The sequence below is a fragment of the Asparagus officinalis genome, chromosome 5 (assembly GCF_001876935.1).
Source record: "Asparagus officinalis chromosome 5, Aspof.V1, whole genome shotgun sequence".
Classification (NCBI taxonomy): Eukaryota; Viridiplantae; Streptophyta; class Magnoliopsida; order Asparagales; family Asparagaceae; genus Asparagus; species Asparagus officinalis.
Window position 1 is genome coordinate 85,811,906 of NC_033798.1, and position 21,346 is coordinate 85,833,251.

The following is a 21,346-nucleotide window of genomic DNA, read 5'->3' on the forward strand; positions in this document are numbered from 1 at the left end:
AATCACCGCCAAGAGGGGGGAAGGACTCAAAGTTATCGTCATCTCCATCAATCCTTTAGCCGAGATCCAAAACTCGCCCCAGCAAATCTCACTTCAATTTGATCCTCATCGCTGCGGCGAGATCATCCTCTCTTAGGATCTCGATGATTCAGCTTTCAAGCAGTTGAAGCAGAAGAAAAAAAGGGTTAAGAACGATGTTGATCTCGAGGCTCTTTTTATTCTTAGCCCTAAACGACACTAATCTCCTAATTCCTAGATAACTCAGCAACACTAGTACACTATGGCCTAATTACAATAGCCAACAAATCTGGTCCTTGCCTCAATAAAGAGCTGTACTTGCTCCTTTTAATCTTTAATCTTATTATGGTATTCTGAAGGTTGTGGCTAGTCTTTGTCTTGGATTTGGGTAAGTATTATATTACCTAGCTATGGTATAGACTTTTGTGCTCTTCCTAGACCCACGTGAGCACTCTACTCCAATAAGTCTCAAATCACCTACGTGAAGACCCATCTTCTTGATATCCTAATTTAATCATGTGTTCAGATGTATTTTCTTTACTAACCTCATCCACCACAAATCCTACTATTTTAACCATGGAACTTCTCGTTGACATTCCATCGAACACCATCACGCCTATTGGTCTTCGTTGTCAAGCTCTTTTATCATGTTAGCAATTTCTTAAAAGTCCATTGTCATCTCATCCGGTATTTCGACTTTGACTCGTGTCTTTTTCTTTCATACGAAACATCTTCTACACGGCATCAATATCAACCATTGAGATTTTCTTCGTGACAAGCTCCTCCTCTTCATAGCCCCAACATCGATCATTAATATCTTCTCTGTTGATGTACAAGAATTCTTATCCCTTGTTGTTCATTCTCGTCATCACAAAGAATTTCTTCGTTGATGTACAATGATTCATATTGCTCGATGTTTATCTCATCAATATTGAGTTCTCCATCGATGCCCCTGAATTCCTATCCGATGTCATCGATCATACAGTTGTATAATTTTCTCTTTATTAATACTCTTGGATTCCATCATGTGTAATCAATTTCATCGCCACTCAGACTCCTTCATCGAGGCTCAAACACTCATCTTTTGTAATTCTAACACTTTATCCAAACTCATAATTTCCAATCCACCGTGAGTTTGATGGGAGGAGAGGGATATTAACATATATTACATCTCTCACCAACTTGTCCCTCACCAACTTTTATCGAGGCTCATATCTTCACTACTACACATGTACGCTTAGTACATGTACCTTCTACTCAGTATGCGGCTCTAGTTTGAGTTCTCTGTTCTCTTCATGGCACTATATCCCTATTATTGTTATTTCCATCAGACTCTTCTTTGTCAATTCGCGCACACAGTGATGCTAAATGGGCCGATGATCTAAACACTCGATGCGCCACCACTGACTTTTGAAATCTTCTGGAATCGTCTGTCTCTTAGCATAGTAAGTGTAAAGCTGTTGTTTCTCATTCTAGTACAAAGTAAAAGTATCAGGCGACGTTATCTACTATGATTGAGCTACAATAGCTCCGCACTCTTATACAAGATCTTGGTCTCTGCTACTTCTTCCATCATTCCACACCATGACAATCAAAGTGCCATCTCCATTTCTGCAAACTCAGTGTTCCATGAGCATACCAAGTGTATTGAGGTAGATTGTCATGTGGTTTGATAAAAGCATATTGCTAGAAATATTACACTCTTGTATGTTCGCTACAAGGAACAAGTGACGGATTTGTTTGCCAAGGCACAAACTTTTCCTCAGTTCCACTATTTTGTAACTAAACTCTCAGTTTCAATCCACCATGAGTTTGATGGGGGTGTTAGATCTTACTGTAAACAGTTGTGCCACAATCGCAGCCTCAATAACTCTATCCACACGCTTGCCTTCATACTCTATCCATACGCTATTGTTGGTGGGTTGTCTTTAACTTGTTAACCAATTGTATGTGTATATATCATGTAGGATAATCTTATGCATAACAAGGTCTCCTCAATATGAATTAACAACCTTTAATCAAAGTACAATTTGAACATTTCTATACACACATCAACACCTTAAAACACTAATGGCTTATGATAGCCTATTGAACCAAATCATTCTCTAAAGTATGTCATCTTGAGAATCTGAACCACTTATATTGATCTTAACATGAAACGTTCAGGGACCAAATTGAGGAAACAAATGAAGAGTCCTACACAACTTGTTGTTGAAGAAAGCTTAATTAGCACAACTCCATACATAAGCAAAACCTAAAAATATTTTTGTTTGTGATATATGCCAATTTTGAGTTGTCATCGGGTTTTTACCTCACTTAAGTCGCAAAAATATATTTTTAAGTTTCAACATTCAACTTCAAATATTATTGCTATCGAGTGTAGCCTAGAAAATAACTTCCGCCTTCCCTCACCCAGTCACTAATATTGTGTGCATGCTTGATTGTGCTTGCACATGTACGTGCATCTTTCCCTCCACATAAATTTAACTTATAGAAAAAGACTATCACTACAAACAGGACATATCCAGTCTAAAATAACATCTGTACATCTATTGAAACCACAAGTAATCTTTGACTTGCAATGTCACCAGCTGTACTCTCATGTTGCTGGCTGAATGGCTCTTTCAGGTATCTGCTCAATCTCAATCAAATCCCTATAAGTTTTTGCATGAAAAAACATACTAAGTAGTCTATGACAATATGTTCCTCTCCCTACTTTCATTGTGACTTTCTCCATCACCTAATTTCAATTGGCTCCAAGCACAGCTGTTAGTGGTCAATGAAATTGGTACAACGAGTCTTGAGAAATCAGAATCTTTATGGAAAGGCTCGTTTCTATTCGCAGGTGGGTGAAAGACAAGAAGAAAATAATAACAAATTACTATACAGCTGTGGTTTTATTTTTCTTACCATCTTTTACCACACCAGAAACACAGCGGCTGAAATGGGAAAGTAGATATGATGCATTAAAGTTCGCATATTTAGGTAGAGACACTGGAGAGAATGTATATCGCTCGAGCATGAGGAATACCGTGTATCTAAAAATTTGAGCTTGATGCCAACTACACACAATCACATTATGTGTTTGTTATGTTTATTTTACCGTCAGCAATCTACACATTGTGATCTACAGCCCAAATGACTACAATGCGTGAAACATTCAAATAACACAGAAATTAACCTCCAACATCTGTTTGCGCAACTAGGAAAAGGCGCTCCTATTTAGTTATAGTCTAAAAAGATTTCGACTTTCTAACCTCCAAGGGCACCCAACTTAGATTCTGTATCAAAATTCGTAACTTGTCGAGAATCAATAAGCAAGTTAACAAATTGGAGATTGCCCATCAACAAAAGTCAACAGATGGGAGGAAAAAGAAAAAAAAACCCAAATAATCACATATGAAACTAACATAAAGAGCAATACTGAAGAAATCGTCAAAATTACGGAGTGAAAACAGAAGTAAATCTGAATAAGAGAATTAGCAAGAAACTCGTTAACAAATTTTCGTATGTGATGAAAAGGGACTTAACTGAAATCAAACTGAAACCCAAAGTCCCTACAGAGAATTTTAGGGCTTCTTTTTTAGAGGGGGAGATAGAGGGAGACTTTTGAAGTTAGAGGGATATTTGAAAAGTTAATGAAATGATTTTGATTTGACGTGGCACAATTTAATTATGGTAAATATCGCACTCGTACGGAGAGGATGAGAGCGGGCGCGAAAGTAGAGGAGGTGATTGAACGGGCCGGATCCACACACAGCATAACCCGAACCAGTTTAAAGTCGGGCTCCCAGTCTATTCACTTTTTCTGGGGCAGCAATTTGTAACTTGGTGCGAATCGGGTTGGGTTTGAGAAGCCAAACCCGAATCCAACCCGAGGGCGGATTTAGCGGTTTAGAATTTGAAGACCGTCCGGAGCTTATTTTGAAACGGCCCACGGCCCACCATACCCAACTCTAACTCCAGCCCGTTACGAAGATGACTCAAACTTTTGTTAAGCTTGGAGATAAAATATGAGTGGCACTACATGCACACTCTCCACCACACTCTTCACCACACCCCCTCTCCTGCTACAGTACAGGGGGCCCATCTGAGATTTTTTAAAAAATCTCAGGTGGCCCCCCATGCACTGTAGTAGGAGAGGGGGTATGGTGGAGAGTGTGCCTGTAGTGTTTTTCATAAAATATAGGGGGTTTTCTTGTATATTAGTCGCTCAAATCTTGGAAATTGTATATTCAGTTGTCAAATCCTATAGAATATCGCAAAATGACTCAGCTTCAAATCCTATAGAATATCACGAAATGACTCAAGCTTGCCATTAAGCTTGGAGATAAAATATAATGATAAAAAGCGTTCACCTTGATTCACCATGTGTACAGCTAAATTACCAAATAAGTAATTTCCATAAGCTTTCTTGACCAGTTTGACATTAACCAAATTATTATTAAAAGTTTTTGTTTAGGATAGTTTGCCATTAAAAGTCTCCCAACTTAAGAGAGATGATGCAGTGTTGTGAAAAGTTTACGTGAAAAAGAAAGAACAGTGGAAAGTAGGAAGAATAGGGGATTTGAGTAGAAAGCCGTAACAACACTTAATTACTTTAAACATTCAAGCAATATTTAAAATCCATCTTACTTCGAAAAGACTGACTAATAACCGATATCAGACCGCTAGTCAATAAAGAGATCCGGTGTTAAAGAATACACCAAAGCTCAGGCTGCAATTTAAGACGGAACAAAGGCCTACGCGAGCCATTCAAAAGGGAGGAATCGACATCCAATTAGCATTGCATATAAATCAGTTAACTAATATAACGCTTATTTGATGTGTATTTATTTGTCAAAACACACGCACGGATATAAATAGTGAAATTATGATATATATGGTCTAGACACTGAAATTTTCATCATCTATAATTGCTGTTAAGAGAGATTTTCACATTACATTCTTGCATGACATCTCGATTTCAAATTCCTATTCCTCTAAACATTACACGACGAAGGATGGGAGGAAAAAAAAACCTAACACAAGCGAAATCAAACACCATCAGAATCTATCAGCAGTTACCACGACAGGCTGCGCTTCGATGCGCTTCTTAGCGAGATAGGGACCTCTTCTAACAGCATCCTGCAACTGAGAACACAAGAATTTTAAGTCCATCGGTTTCTTATAATCACAAATTTTGCAGCATTTATGAAGCTATTCCATTGTTGAATGAATGCGCATACCTTTGCAGCTACTTCAGCTATGCTGGCATCATGAAGCATATTCGAAGCTGATAAAGCATTGTTAATGGCTGCACAACAATTAAAGCGCGCCTCCATGCCTGAAATTGTTTTAAAAATATATAGTAGGTAGATAATCACATCAAACTACTATTTTTAAAGAGGATAACAAATATTTAAGAGAAAACTACCAAAATGAAAACACAATTAAAAAGCAATTAAGTCATATGGAGACAAAAGAAGCAAACCAAATTTTGTGTCCTCAATGTTTGCATCTGTAACGATTGTTATGATTTCCTGCTTTGAGCAAACCTCCATCAAGCCCCAAGGACGAGCTACTAGTGCAGATATCAATCTGTAACCCTGTAATCAATTTGTTAATCAAAACATAAGGTGATGAGGCAAAGTTTGTGCACATTCACAAGCACATCTAGAAAGACTTAACAGTTATTGTCCTAGTGCATAGTATTAATAAAATAGAAAATTTATATAAGCAATGTTATACAAGCAAGGTCATAAATATTGGATGTCGGGGAAATATCTAATGACCAAAATCATATAGGATTGCGGATATCGGGAAATATTGAGGATATATAATAAATATCAGAGTGTCACATTAGATGTTCTGTAATGTAGAAACATAGAGAAGGCAAAATTATTACTCATCTAATCCTAATATCTCTTAAATAAAGATTATGAGGATATTACAAAATAAGTATGAGATAAAATCATATCTAATCACATCTCATAATATCTACTAGATCTAAATACCAATAATATCTAACACACACTTTTAAGCTGGAGCATATACACTAGATATGTCCACCTTGTTACAAATGGGAATAATATAGCTAGTTGCAAGAGCTTTGTCATCTTTGCTTGGAATACTTGAAGACGTCAGCATTCAAAAAAATTACAGTCACAACCAGTAGAAACCCCTAGGTGGGAAAGCCAATAGAAATCCTAGTCTAGTAAGCTAGAAGAAACCCTAGGCGGGTAAGCCAGTAGAAACCCTAAGCGGGTCGGTAAGTAGAAACCCTAAGTGAGTAGCCAGTAAAGCAACAAAAAACCAAAAAACAGAAAACAGAACATATGATTGATCCATTGCCCGCTTAATCTTGATTTTGACGTCCTTTGACGGGAAAGACGATAAAATCAATGCACCTTGCAAAAAAGAGAAGAGTGAAGCACCTTGCAAAAAGGAGAAGAGTGAAGTTTTGACCGAAAAAGGATCAGGCCTCACCAAGAAGGCGGTAGGGTAAGAGTACTGTTCAAAATGAACAGTATTAAAAAAAAAAAGGTTCAATGAAGGTTTAGGAATCGACTGTAGAAGTTAGAGATGTTGTATGTCAAAGATGTCGTCGAAGCCAAAGTCGAAACGGAAGTGGTCAAAGCCGAAGATGTTGTCGAAGCCGCTATGAAAGTCATGCAAAACCCCCTCGACGGCTACAAGATCTAGAAAGATGGGAGATGTTTCTAGGATTGAGTAGGCTTTGATACCATGTTAAAAAAATAAAGAAGGCAAAGTTATCATTAATCTAACATTAATCTCTCTTAAATATAGATTAGGAGGATATTACAAAATAGGTATGAGATAAAATCATAGCTACTCACATCCCATAATATCTCAATAATATCTCATAATATCTACTAGATCTAAATATCAATAATATCTAATATGTATACATATATTATATAATGTCCTAAAATGTAATCGAGACATAATAAAATGTAAGCATACAAAAAAGTAAATAATATATGCTTAAGATCAAGTAACCAATTGTCAAAACTTATTTAGAGAAAACAATCTACTAGAATTTTTAAACAATCAACTGGAATTTTCTAAAAAGCTTCATAGGGCTGGAATCTTTACTAAAAAAACATAAAAGAAATTTTGTACAATTATATTGTTTAGTGACAAGCTATATTAAAGGACATATAAGGGATATATCGCCCAAATATTGCCAAAAATGGTAAAGGATATTGAGACCATACTGTTTTGCGGCAAGCCTTATAAAAGGACATATTGGCTAGATATATCGAGTATTTCAGGGATATTTAAAACAATGTATACAGGTTGAAAATAATCTACAGATTAAATTGTGACGAATTCATCACTGATTAAATAGTGAACAATTCATCCAACAGCAACTGACCTTCACAGAGTTGATCAATATTGGTATCAATATTACCAAATTTACTACAAAGAATGCAATAGGATAAAATAAAAAAAAATGTTCAAGTCATTTGTTAAGCTTCAGTTTGTAATAGAGAATCCCAAATAAGTTGAGCAAAGTAGGAAAAGCTAGACAACTGTAGACATAATATAACAGCAGCACTATGGCATTTCTCATACTTGGGCAAGGCAATAGAGAAGTTGAAAAAGTTGTAAAGATTTAAATATTGGAAAGGCGCTTACAGCTTGTCGTTTTTCCGGTTCCTGTTGCAGCACCCACAGAAGCAAACCCTGCCAACAAAATTAGATCTCCAACAAATTACGACACAGAACCCTTTGGCTCTAATGGATCGAGTCACAATTACGAGTATAGAAAAATATAAATTAGAAGTAAAGCTGAGACATAGAAATAAACTTGAGTATTATTTGTTAATTGAACAACTTTCAACTAGTAGATTGCTTAGAAATTTGTATAGATGAAATATGTTTGTATAGAGTAAGTCAAGAAAGGGCACTAACAGATGGTGTCATCTTTGGACTATTTGCAGCTGCGGCATAAAATAACTGCCTAAGGCACTTCTCTGCAGCGTTATTAAGCAACATCCTGTCTCCAGGTCGGCTCGCTCCACATATGTCTCCAAGGGCATGCAAAGCAGCCTGAAAATAATATGTTACATAGCATAACACTCTATGGATCTAAATATTGTCTGCACTATGATCACAGAAAGCAAAGCACCATTAGCCCTAACATGTTGATACTGACTTCTAGCGAGAGAAACATGCACCAAAAAGCAAGACATAATAGGGAAACAATTACAACTATTTTCCAGAACCAAATATAACCATCAGTTAAAATTAAATCACAGACAAGGTCTTGCATGGTTCGCATGGTGAAATGCAAGATACTAAATCTTATCAAATCATTATAATGATTGTGCAGGGACAAGTGATTTTCATGAAGAAATACTTATCTAATCACATAAGAACTTGGCTAAAGCATTACAAATTTGCTTTTAATTTTGCATGCTCCTTCTTGCATATTATTTTTGTCATAGCCCATACTGATATGACCTAAAATACAGAAGACATCCAAGGAAAAAGAGTTTCAAGCAGTCCGCTAAACAATATACAGACCTAATCAGAAAATTTTACTTTTAGCAAACTACACAAAATTCAAACGCGATCAATTTACTGGGTTTGGATCTGGATTAAGCCTTCAAATCCCAGACTTTTTCCTTAATATATACAGAAAAGAGAGTGACATGTCCAGCTCTGTGGTTATGAACTCGTACTTATGTCACAAATCATAAGAGAGCTGAAAAAAGAAAACATAAATAACTGAACAAGAGTTCTAGATTGGAAATTGTGATACAATAATGGCTTGGGCATATAAAAAAAATGCTAAACACGAATCAACTTAGACAAGAGTTTATATTCAAATCAAAGAGCAAAAATTTCAGTAAAGATGAAACAAATGTGTATCAGCAAACCCTTTGCACTCACCAGCTGTTTGCCTCTACTCTGGTGGCCAAACACTGCTTGAAACACATGCCTTGCGACAGGAGATGAACTCGTAAGCAATAAAATAGCTCCTTGACTAGCTAGAAACACCAAGAGAGCTAGTAAGGTTCTCGAAATGAATTACAAATCCATAAAGTTCACTTTTAAACTTTGACTTCATGAAGATTTTGAATATAAAACTAGAAGTATAAAAGCAAGTAGAAGCTCTTATGAATCAATATTCTTTCTCATATCGCATCTTTAACTAAATATGGGGTTTGCAACTAAAACATGGAGACAACCAGATTAGACTGAAATAACGAAATGACATTAAAATAAACAAATAAATATGTATGTATGTACGTAGGCACAATAGCGGATACAGAAATTTCTTTTTCTCTTTTTACCTTTTTTTTTTGGTTCGGGGTGGGGGTTTTTTTTGGGTGGGGTAGGGGGGGTTATCTATTTTTCTCAAAAGGCGTCAAGAACGGGTGGAGGCTGGTGCAGATGGGGAATTATGTGGTGTTAGAATTTGATCCCAATGGAAATTTGGGTACGCTGTCCTCTAGAAATGAAAAGGAGGGAGGGGTTTGTGTTATTTTTGGGTTTTGGATTTCTAGTACTGTTAGGGCTGAGTCACGCCCACCGCCGCGGAAGCGATATCACCTGAGAGAGAGCCCTGGCTTTTGTTGTCATAAAAGCACAAGTCAGCCTCTATATTCTTGTTTCTCAAAGGAAACGAGAATAGATAGTGAAATTCTTATTTCTCAAAGGAAACAAGAATCGAAAGTGATATATTTCATCAAAGTGAAATATACACTCTTCCTCTCATCAGCTCTAAGACCGAATATTGAGGGAACCTACAATCTATGACAACTCACAGATAAAACAAATACAAACACGAGATTTACGTGGTTCGGCTAACTAGCCTACGTCCACGGGAGGGGGGTTTCACTATGAGGAGAATACCAAATTCTTACAAATTCTCTCTCACTCACTCTTTTTTTTCTCTCAAAAGAAACTCCACACAAAACCCACTTAATTTTTTTCCCACAATTTTCCCCACACTATTTCCTCTACACCCTACCTCTCTATTTATAGGCGAGGAAAGGGGGCTGAACCGAAAAAATCAGGCGGGAGAAGAAGTGGCGCTCGCGGGAGAAAAATGAGAGCTCGAGCACGAGCTCTGATGTGATGTTGTGGGCTGGCAGAAGAACCCCACGAACTCCACCAGAGAGATATCCAGGCCAAACCAGCTGCGTCACTATACCGCGACTGCCTACGTACCCTCTACCGGGATCAAGCTAACCGTAGTTCTGCAATTATTCTCTGACATAGTCTCCACCTCACCTCCATCAACGCCCCATAGGGCAATCCCCTCTTTGGGCAGATCAACACGGGCTGATATGAAGCAAGTCCAAGCAATGTTGGAACTTGCTGCCTGTGACCACCTTGGTTAACATGTCCGCGGGATTCTCATTCATATGCACCTTCATGAGAGAAATATCTCCTTCCTCTATGACATCCCGCACAAAATGATATCTGACATCGATATGCTTGGTACGGGCATGGTGAACTTGATTCTTCGCCAAGTGAATCGCACTTTGACTGTCGCACCACAAGTTCACGCTTTCCTGCTCGATCCCCAAGTGGTCTAGAAGACCCCATAGCCACAATGCTTCGCCTCTGTTGTAGAAAGTGCCACTGTAGCCTGCAACATTGATCGCCAACTAACTGGAGCTCCATGTATCCTGAATACATACCCAGTAGTAGATCGTCGTCTATCTAGATCGCCCGCATAATCTGAATCCACATACCCGTCGACCTGACATGTATCTCCACCAAAACACAGACCCGTATCCGCGGTACATTTCAAGTACCTCAGGACCCATTTCACCGCTTCCCAGTGCGCTCTTCCCGGATTCGCCATGAATCTGCTGACCACACTAACCGCCTGTGAAATATCAGGGCGTGTACACACCACGGATTCGCCATGAATCTGCTGACCACACTAACCGCCTGTGAAATATCAGGGCGTGTACACACCATTGCATACATTAAGCTGCCAACTGCACTAGCATAAGGGACACGATCCATGTGTGCCTTATCTTCCGCTGTAGTGGGAGATTGTTTCCCTGAAAGCCTAAAGTGTGGAGCCAATGGGATCACCACTGACTTTGCACTTTGCATCCCGAACCTCGCGATCACCCGCTCTATGTAGCCCTTCTGACTTAAGAACAATCGCCGATTCGCCCGCTCTTTTCTAATCTCCATACCCAGTATTTTCTTTGCAGCGCCCATGTCCATCTCGAACTCATTGCTAAGTTGAGATTTCAGCTTATCTATCTCCACCTTGTTTTTCGATGCAATAAGCATGTCATCCACATATAACAAGAGATAGATATAATCACCTCCACGAAGCTTTCGAATGTAGACACAACAATCATAGTCGCTTCGGGAAAACCCATGCTTCAGCATGAAGGAGTCAAATCGCTTGTACCACTGCCGAGGAGATTGCTTCAATCCATAGAGTGACTTCCTCAAGCGACATACATGATTCTCCTTATCCTCAACCTTGTAGCCCTCAGGTTGATGCATATAGATCTCTTCATCCAAGTCTCCGTGCAAGAAGGCCGTTTTGACGTCGAGTTGTTCCAGCTCAAGATCACCATGAGCAACAATACTCAATAGCACCCGAATAGAGGTGTGTTTCACCACCGGAGAAAATATCTCATTGTAATCCACACCCTCTCTTTGTGCAAACCCCTTAGCCACTAGCCTCGCCTTGTACCTCGTTCCACCGAGCTCTGAAGGATCTTCCTTTCTTTTATATAGCCACTTACAACCAATAGCTTTCTTTCCTACGGGCAATGGGACCACCTCTCATGTTTGGTTCTTCCGGAGAGATTCCATCTCCTCCATCGCAGCCAACCAATTCTCACTATTCTTATCTCGAATAGCTTCCTTGAAGGAGACCGGCTCATCTTCCTCCACCGAGAGTGCGTATTCAACCAAATTAACATGCACATAGTGCTTCAGGGGTTGATCAGCCCCCAGCTTCTGTACCTGCTTGTATACTCGCCTTGGCCTAGTGGAAACCAAACTATCCTCGAGCTGCTGTTGTTGTAGTGCATGTGTATTCTCCTGCTGAACCTCCTCCTGTTCAAGCTCGATCTTTCACTTGAACACGACTAGAACCTGGTTGGTCTTTAGGTTCTATCTCAATAACCTGGGACTCGGGAGTCCCAACAGTCTCAACACCACCATCTTTGGGCACCCTAGCAATCATGGACTTCTCATCAAAGGTAACGTCCCTGCTGATAACGAACTTCGAATCTTTTGTACACCAAAGGCGGTAGCCTTTTACGCCCTTTGCATACCCCAAGAAAATTACCTTCTTGGCCCTCGCGTCAAGCTTTCCCTCATTGACGTGATAGTAGGCGGTACACCCGAAGATTCGGAGCCTCTCATAATCTGCATGCTTCTCTGACCACACCCGATAGGGTGTATCACCATCCAATGTTGAATGTGGAGATCGATTCACTATATAGCAAGCTGTAGCAATCGATTCTGCCCACCATTCTTTGCCCAAACCAGCATATGATCGCATACTCACTGCTTTCTCCCGCAGTGTTCGGTTCAGTCTTTCCGCGACCCCATTTTGCTGTGGTGTAGATCTAACTGTCCAGTGTCTAGCAATACCCTCCTGATCACAGAACTCCTTGAAGGCACCATCTGTGTACTCTGTACCGTTGTCAGATCTCAGTGCCTTCAATTTCTTGCCCGTCCTGTTCTCAACCATCGCCTTCCACTTCTTGAATGTCTCAAATACCTCATTCTTATGCTTCAGGAAATAAACCCAAGCATACCTCGAATGATCATCTATGAATGAGACAAAGTATTTGGAACCACCCTTGGAAGTTGTCAAAGCCGGACCCCAAATATCCGTGTGCACATAATCTAGTATCCCTCTGCTCTTGTGTTTGCTTCTCAGGAATTGAACCCTGTGCGCCTTTCCATACACAGTCCTCACAAAAATCCATGCAAGGCCTCTTCAGATTCTTCAGCAAATCCTCTTTACCAAGCAGATCCAGACCCTTCTCTGACATGTGCCCAAGCCGCCTATGCCATAACCGTATGTGCTCACATGGGTCTCCACCACTTCCTTCAGCTCCAACTGCTGCATCTCCCGTCACCGTCGTACCCGAGAAAGTATATAGATTACCGTGACGAACACCCTTCATCACTGTTAGGGAACCTCGAACAACCTTCTTTACTCCGTTCTCTGTAACAATCTTGCAGCCACCGGAGTCTAATGCACCCACTGAGATAAGATTCTTCCGCAAGTCGGGAACGTGCCGCACGTCCGTTAGGGATGCATCTTGATTTTGATATCACCTAGCCCCACCGTTTTACAAGCATGGTTGTTCCCCATCAATACGGTTCCACCATCAATGCTCTTGTAGGTAGTAAACCACTTTCTGTTTGGACACATATGGTAAGAGCAACCAGAATCAAGAATCCACTTCCCGGAGGTATCCTCACCATCCGTGACGACATAACATTCCTTATCGCTCCCATCCTCTGAAGCGTAGCTCGCCTCTTCCTTGCCTTCTCGTCTTTCAGTCTTGTTGTTCTTCTTTTTCCCACCTACTCTCTTGTTAGGACAATCGACCTTGAAATGCCCAACTTCACCGCATTTGAAACACGCTCGTCCCGCAAGAGGTCTCGATTTAGATCTAGACTTTCCTCCCTTGCCTTTTCCTCGCTCATTGCCTCTTCCTCTGGCAAACAGTCCCTGCGCTTGTTCTTTGTTACCACCAGTGACCATATCACTAGTTGCAATTTTTCGAAGATCATCCGCTAAAAGCGCCGTTCTAGTTTCATCCATCGATAAAGTATCACCCACAAGCATCAGTGTTTGTACCAGGTTCTCATAAGACTTCGGCAGAGATAGAAGTAGTAGAAGCGCCTGATCATCGTCTTCCACTATCACCTCAATGTCTTTCAAGTCTGATAAGATCCTATCAAACTTGTTGATGTACTCCCGGATTGACGAGCCCTCATCCATCTTGCAAGTATATAATTTGGATTTTAAATAGATCCGGTTCGTTAGACTCTTCGTCATGAAGGTGTTTTCTAACTTTAATCACACACCCGCAGCCGTTTCCTCCCCGTCTACCAAGAAAGCTACATCCCTCTCAAGGCATAGGATAATCCCGCAGCCGTTTCCTCCCCGTCTACCAAGAAAGCTACATCCCTCTCAAGGCATAGGATAATCGACGCTCATGCTTCCAGATCCAGCTCCTCCCAATCCTCATCAGACATATTTTTATGCTTCTCTCTTCCAGCCAAAGCATTGTGCAACTTTTGCGAAATCAGCGAATTTTTCATCTGCATCCTCCAATAGGAAAAATCATTTTTCCCATTGAATTTTTCAATCTCGTATTTTCCAACTTTACTTGTTTTACTTGTAGAAGTCATTTTCCGCTTGTATTATGTCAATCCGCTTCTCTCAGGAATTTTTAACAATTTCTTTGTGTTTTACCACACAATATTCAACCACCACCTCAGATCAGAAATTTTACCACCTCCAGTCTGAATAAGGGCTCTGATACCAATTGTTAGGGCTGAGTCACGCCCACCGTCGCGGAAGCGATATCACCTGAGAGAGAGCTCTGGCTTTTGTTGTCACAAAAGCACAAGTCGGCCTCTATATTCTTGTTTCTCAAAGGAAACGAGAATAGATAGTGAAATTCTTATTTCTCAAAGGAAATAAGAATCGAAAGTGATATATTTCATCAAAGTGAAATATACACTCTTCCTCTCATCAGCTCTAAGACCGAATATTGAGGGAACCTACAATCTATGACAAACAACCAGAAAACAATAAATACACGAGATTTACGTGGTTCGGCAAACTTACCTACGTCCACAGGAACGAGATTTACGTGGTTCGGCTAACTAGCCTACGTCCACGGGAGGGGGGTTTCACTATGAGGAGAATACCAAATTCTTACAAATTCTCTCTCACTCACTCTTTCTTTTCTCTCAAAAGAAACTCCACACAAAACCCACTTAATTTTTTTCCCACAATTTTCCCCACACTATTTCCTCTACACCCTACCTCTCTATTTATAGGCGAGGAAAGGGGGCTGAACCGAAAAAATCAGGCGGGAGAAGAAGTGGCGCGCGCGGGAGAAAAATGAGAGCTCGAGCACGAGCTCTGATGTGATGTTGTGGGCTGGCGTGGGCAGACGAGCGGCGCGGCACAGAGGGCAGGCTTGCGCGCGCACGGAAGCGGAAAGCAGGCAGCCAAAAGCAGGCGGCCAAAAAACAGATGCCCACGTGCGTGGGCCCCTCTCGTTCCCACGATCACAAGTACGGTAAGTTTGGGCTTTAATATTAGGGCATGTGTGACTTTCTTATTGGAAATTTAAAGGGGCTCTACTAGATTCTTACTTCTTTAGATATATTCGGTAATCTGGGGGTGCAATTTTAATCTCTCTTGGGGGGCTGCAAAAAGAACTACTGCTTACATGTAAAGATTCTAAGGATTCAACTGCACCCTTAGGAGACGCATAAATCCGCCCCTGCATATGCACATGCACGCATGTAGGTATCAGAGGAAAATGTCCTATGCTACAACAGGGTGAGCATTACTCAGTCTAAACTGAACGATTTGATTGAATCAGCGCGTATCCTCAGCCCTTGAAGTTTCGTTTTAAATTGATTTATTTAGATTGGATAATTTCAAGCACAACCAACCGAATTGGCCAACTCCTTCTTGTTAATAATTCAGCTCACGTGAAATTGATGTGATTCTTCTGAGTTTTCTCCCCTCCCTCACAAGAAACCATAAACTTGACTCTCCTCTCCTCATCAAAATCTTGCTCATAGATCTACTCCTGGTTCAGATGGTCAAATAGATAACGAGGTTTTTTCTAACCTATAGGTGTTTACCTGTAAACATCATCCAACATGTCTAACATGACAGCCAAAATGCAACGATAAACGTTTTTCATGTTGTTCATTGGTTTTCGGTAAATTATTAACAATACATCAAGATTTCCCAATATATCGAGATGAGTGACATTTTGGAATTTTCCCAATAGACTGAGCGACATTAACGGCAACATGGTGTCATCTCGGGTTTTCCGTTAACAATATTCCACAGCAAACCCAAATTGGACTTTCCAGCTTTTTTTCATCTTTTCTCTCTTAATTAGAAAGGCACTTAAGTTTCTTCTCTATTCAAATAGAAACAGAAATAATAATAATAATAATGTACAAATAAATAAACAAACATATGTATGTATTTGTCTGTCCAATCATCAAGCACTCATCACCACATTAACAACATAAGAGAGAAGTTCCTCTATATTTTAAAATTTAAATCATCTGAGCGTGGACATAGGACTACATCTTTTTTAATAGACTTACTGTGCATTTAGCTGGGAGCTAAGAAGCTTACCAGTAAATGCTTATTGAGTTGTATGTTCTGAACATAGACGGGTGTTGATTAAATTGGGAAAAGAGATCCGTAAGTTATATAAGATATCATACTCACATGCCCCAATTTGGCCTAAAGCTTCAATTGCACTCTCATATTCATCTGAATCTTGACCTTCTAGCAACTTCAGTCTTCCATCAATAGCCAAAAGAAGAGAGGTAACTGCTGAAGTTCCAAAAGAAGATACACCATTCTTTGAATTAGTCAAATATCAATATTACCAACATGATTAGAATTTAAATATGAATTATTACCCATGAGACTTTTGGATAACAAAAGGGGGGGAAATCAATAGGAGGCACCTACCAGTTATGATACAGGATATAGAAAATTTTAGACTTGAATATGCAAATCCATATTCTTGGAATTTAAAAATTATATCCATCATCCTAGAAATTGACCTCTGTAAAAGTGAAAAACCATTACACTAAATTTGATTATAAACTCAAGATGTTATTGTAATACCTTCAGTTGTTTGATATTACGTGCTAAATAGTAAATACATATAATCTCACTTACTGCATCTCCACAACACAAAATAATTATACATTAACTGGTTATGTTTCCCCTACCGTTATAGTTCATTACCGTGTACCAGTCCACTACTTATTTCACACATTATATCTCAAGGGATAAAGGATAACAACTACTAAAGGTTAAATAAAAGTCTTAACAGCACCTTGAGCAAAGATGAACAATTGAAATTTAAAAGCATAGCTTACTTGACTCGTCAAGCTCCTCGTGAGCATCAGCTAAAGAAAGAAGCCTTCCACTTATCAGACATGCTCTTGATCGTAAAACCGAATCTATTCCAGCATCACTAAAATGGATTTGAATTACATGAAACATAAAAATTTTAAAGTTCTTCAAGAACCACACAATATTCAACCACCACCTCAGATCAGAAATTTTACCACCTCCAGTCTGAATAAGGGCTCTGATACCAATTGTTAGGGCTGAGTCACGCCCACCGTCGCGGAAGCGATATCACCTGAGAGAGAGCTCTGGCTTTTGTTGTCACAAAAGCACAAGTCGGCCTCTATATTCTTGTTTCTCAAAGGAAACGAGAATAGATAATGAAATTCTTATTTCTCAAAGGAAACAAGAATTGAAAGTGATATATTTCATCAAAGCACTCTTCCTCTCATCAGCTCTAAGACCGAATATTGAGGGAACCTACAAGCTATGACAACTCACAGATAAAACAAATACAAACACGAGATTTACGTGGTTCGGCTAACTAGCCTACGTCCACGGGAGGGGGGTTTCACTATGAGGAGAATACCAAATTCTTACAAATTCTCTCTCACTCACTCTTTCTTTTCTCTCAAAAGAAACTCCACACAAAACCCACTTAATTTTTTTCCCACAATTTTCCCCACACTATTTCCTCTACACCCTACCTCTCTATTTATAGGCGAGGAAAGGGGGCTGAACCGAAAAAATCAGGCGGGAGAAGAAGTGGCGCGCGCGGGAGAAAAATGAGAGCTCGAGCACGAGCTCTGATGTGATGTTGTGGGCTGGCGTGGGCAGACGAGCGGCGCGGCACAGAGGGCAGGCTTGCGCGCGCACGGAAGCGGAAAGCAGGCAGCCAAAAGCAGGCGGCCAAAAAACAGATGCCCACGTGCGTGGGCCCCTCTCGTTCCCACGATCACAAGTACGGTAAGTTTGGGCTTTAATATTAGGGCATGTGTGACTTTCTTATTGGAAATTTAAAGGGGCTCTACTAGATTCTTACTTCTTTAGATATATTCGGTAATCTGGGGGTGCAATTTTAATCTCTCTTGGGGGGCTGCAAAAAGAACTACTGCTTACATGTAAAGATTCTAAGGATTCAACTGCACCCTTAGGAGACGCATAAATCCGCCCCTGCATATGCACATGCACGCATGTAGGTATCAGAGGAAAATGTCCTATGCTACAACAGGGTGAGCATTACTCAGTCTAAACTGAACGATTTGATTGAATCAGCGCGTATCCTCAGCCCTTGAAGTTTCGTTTTAAATTGATTTATTTAGATTGGATAATTTCAAGCACAACCAACCGAATTGGCCAACTCCTTCTTGTTAATAATTCAGCTCACGTGAAATTGATGTGATTCTTCTGAGTTTTCTCCCCTCCCTCACAAGAAACCATAAACTTGACTCTCCTCTCCTCATCAAAATCTTGCTCATAGATCTACTCCTGGTTCAGATGGTCAAATAGATAACGAGGTTTTTTCTAACCTATAGGTGTTTACCTGTAAACATCATCCAACATGTCTAACATGACAGCCAAAATGCAACGATAAACGTTTTTCATGTTGTTCATTGGTTTTCGGTAAATTATTAACAATACATCAAGATTTCCCAATATATCGAGATGAGTGACATTTTGGAATTTTCCCAATAGACTGAGCGACATTAACGGCAACATGGTGTCATCTCGGGTTTTCCGTTAACAATATTCCACAGCAAACCCAAATTGGACTTTCCAGCTTTTTTTCATCTTTTCTCTCTTAATTAGAAAGGCACTTAAGTTTCTTCTCTATTCAAATAGAAACAGAAATAATAATAATAATAATGTACAAATAAATAAACAAACATATGTATGTATTTGTCTGTCCAATCATCAAGCACTCATCACCACATTAACAACATAAGAGAGAAGTTCCTCTATATTTTAAAATTTAAATCATCTGAGCGTGGACATAGGACTACATCTTTTTTAATAGACTTACTGTGCATTTAGCTGGGAGCTAAGAAGCTTACCAGTAAATGCTTATTGAGTTGTATGTTCTGAACATAGACGGGTGTTGATTAAATTGGGAAAAGAGATCCGTAAGTTATATAAGATATCATACTCACATGCCCCAATTTGGCCTAAAGCTTCAATTGCACTCTCATATTCATCTGAATCTTGACCTTCTAGCAACTTCAGTCTTCCATCAATAGCCAAAAGAAGAGAGGTAACTGCTGAAGTTCCAAAAGAAGATACACCATTCTTTGAATTAGTCAAATATCAATATTACCAACATGATTAGAATTTAAATATGAATTATTACCCATGAGACTTTTGGATAACAAAAGGGGGGGAAATCAATAGGAGGCACCTACCAGTTATGATACAGGATATAGAAAATTTTAGACTTGAATATGCAAATCCATATTCTTGGAATTTAAAAATTATATCCATCATCCTAGAAATTGACCTCTGTAAAAGTGAAAAACCATTACACTAAATTTGATTATAAACTCAAGATGTTATTGTAATACCTTCAGTTGTTTGATATTACGTGCTAAATAGTAAATACATATAATCTCACTTACTGCATCTCCACAACACAAAATAATTATACATTAACTGGTTATGTTTCCCCTACCGTTATAGTTCATTACCGTGTACCAGTCCACTACTTATTTCACACATTATATCTCAAGGGATAAAGGATAACAACTACTAAAGGTTAAATAAAAGTCTTAACAGCACCTTGAGCAAAGATGAACAATTGAAATTTAAAAGCATAGCTTACTTGACTCGTCAAGCTCCTCGTGAGCATCAGCTAAAGAAAGAAGCCTTCCACTTATCAGACATGCTCTTGATCGTAAAACCGAATCTATTCCAGCATCACTAAAATGGATTTGAATTACATGAAACATAAAAATTTTAAAGTTCTTCAAGAAAATTTTACAATGTCGAACAATGGACACATCAAAAAGTAGCCAGTAGAAATTTATTTCAGGACTACCTTATCATATCAGCCAATATATGAAGCAAGGTGACCTTTGATAAGAACCTTGAGCTATGAGGAGATTCCACCAACTGCACAGTGAATGCCAATATGAGCAAAAACAATCCTGTGAGTAAATCGATATACCTTCTAAACCAAGACTAACCAAGAACTATTACAGCTGTAGAGGATCCTTCATTAATTCATGACTGTCCAGTGTCAACTTGTGAATCGAGTACAGACCATTAATGGAAAGACAAGTAGTAAACATTCAGCCATGCCTAATAAGACACTAGTGCCTTCATTAGTTTCCATCTGCAGAACTGTTATAGGTATTTGGAAGATTTGTAAGGTATATGGTGGATTATTGCATAAGAACATATCCAACCACAACTAACCTAGCATCCAATGATATGTAATTAGGTATAGCTTTTGATCGGAACATATTTCCCTACTAAGATCTATTTACGTCCATTGTTTACTTATAGTGATTTTCAGTCGGGCAACAGATTATTTCTACATATTGCTTGTAGTTAGATCTAAAGCAAAGAAAAGATCAATCTAACATGACCTGTTATTGTAGTTGCTCTGTATAGATTCAGCCAAATCTTACTGAATACCAAGTACGTCAAAAGTGACTGGGCATGGTATAGCGAACCTCTGAAGCCCAGACCAACCCAACCCAATCCAGTACATTAACATTTTACAGGTTACAAGTAGGCAGAATACAGAGCACATGTAGTAAACTGATAACTGAAACCCCTAATAAAAAATGTTTATCCCTGCATATGCTGCATCTAAAAGCCTACACAAAGTAAGTACTTATATTTTTTGTAGAGGCATTTCTCCTTTTGAAACATAATTGATGTGCAGACGCACACTGCCAAATTGACCGTATACGATAATGTTACAGCTATACAGCATCAAAGCATCATGGACTAATTATTACTCAAAAGTATCCTTCTCCAGAACCAGATTAGGTTTCTTAACAAAGCCCCATTTCAGTACTATGCTTAAAAAGTAAGGTTATAAGGAATATACTGTCAGAACGTATTGCATTACATTTTATGTCAAATAATGGAAAAAATCAACATCTCAGTTCAACCAATAAAATAACAAAAATCCTCTGGAAGCTTCGCACATAACCTCAGGATAAAATATTGTCAATTAACTATGTGCTTAACTGCTTATTAGTTACTTCTCAT

At 39.2% G+C, this 21,346-nt stretch overlaps 2 protein-coding genes across 9 annotated transcripts in view; both read right to left on the reverse strand.

The window, feature by feature from the left end:
* The window catches only part of LOC109839999 (transcription factor-like protein DPB), an 18,988-nt gene extending 15,346 nt beyond the window's left edge, over positions 1–3,642 (reverse strand). For all 7 annotated transcript variants that reach the window (XM_020408485.1, XM_020408484.1, XM_020408482.1 and 4 more), the window contains exon 1: positions 3,550–3,642. The gene's annotated coding sequence lies outside the window, so the exon portion shown is untranslated. The remainder of the gene's footprint in view (positions 1–3,549) is intronic.
* Positions 4,825–21,346, reverse strand: part of LOC109840000 — a 40,020-nt gene continuing 23,498 nt past the window's right edge. Inside the window, exons 9-17 of one of the 2 annotated variants that reach the window (XM_020408487.1) lie at positions 20,160–20,233; positions 19,944–20,041; positions 19,279–19,383; positions 8,923–9,020; positions 7,939–8,076; positions 7,663–7,710; positions 5,492–5,606; positions 5,247–5,344; positions 4,825–5,151 (exon numbers count right to left, since the gene is read on the reverse strand). In XM_020408487.1, coding sequence (XP_020264076.1) covers positions 5,065–5,151; positions 5,247–5,344; positions 5,492–5,606; positions 7,663–7,710; positions 7,939–8,076; positions 8,923–9,020; positions 19,279–19,383; positions 19,944–20,041; positions 20,160–20,233 — 861 coding nt within the window. In that variant the 3' untranslated portion in view covers positions 4,825–5,064. Of the gene's footprint in view, positions 5,152–5,246; positions 5,345–5,491; positions 5,607–7,662; positions 7,711–7,938; positions 8,077–8,922; positions 9,021–19,278; positions 19,387–19,943; positions 20,042–20,159; positions 20,234–21,346 lie in introns of both variants that reach the window. The other variant, XM_020408486.1, reaches the window with a different exon arrangement.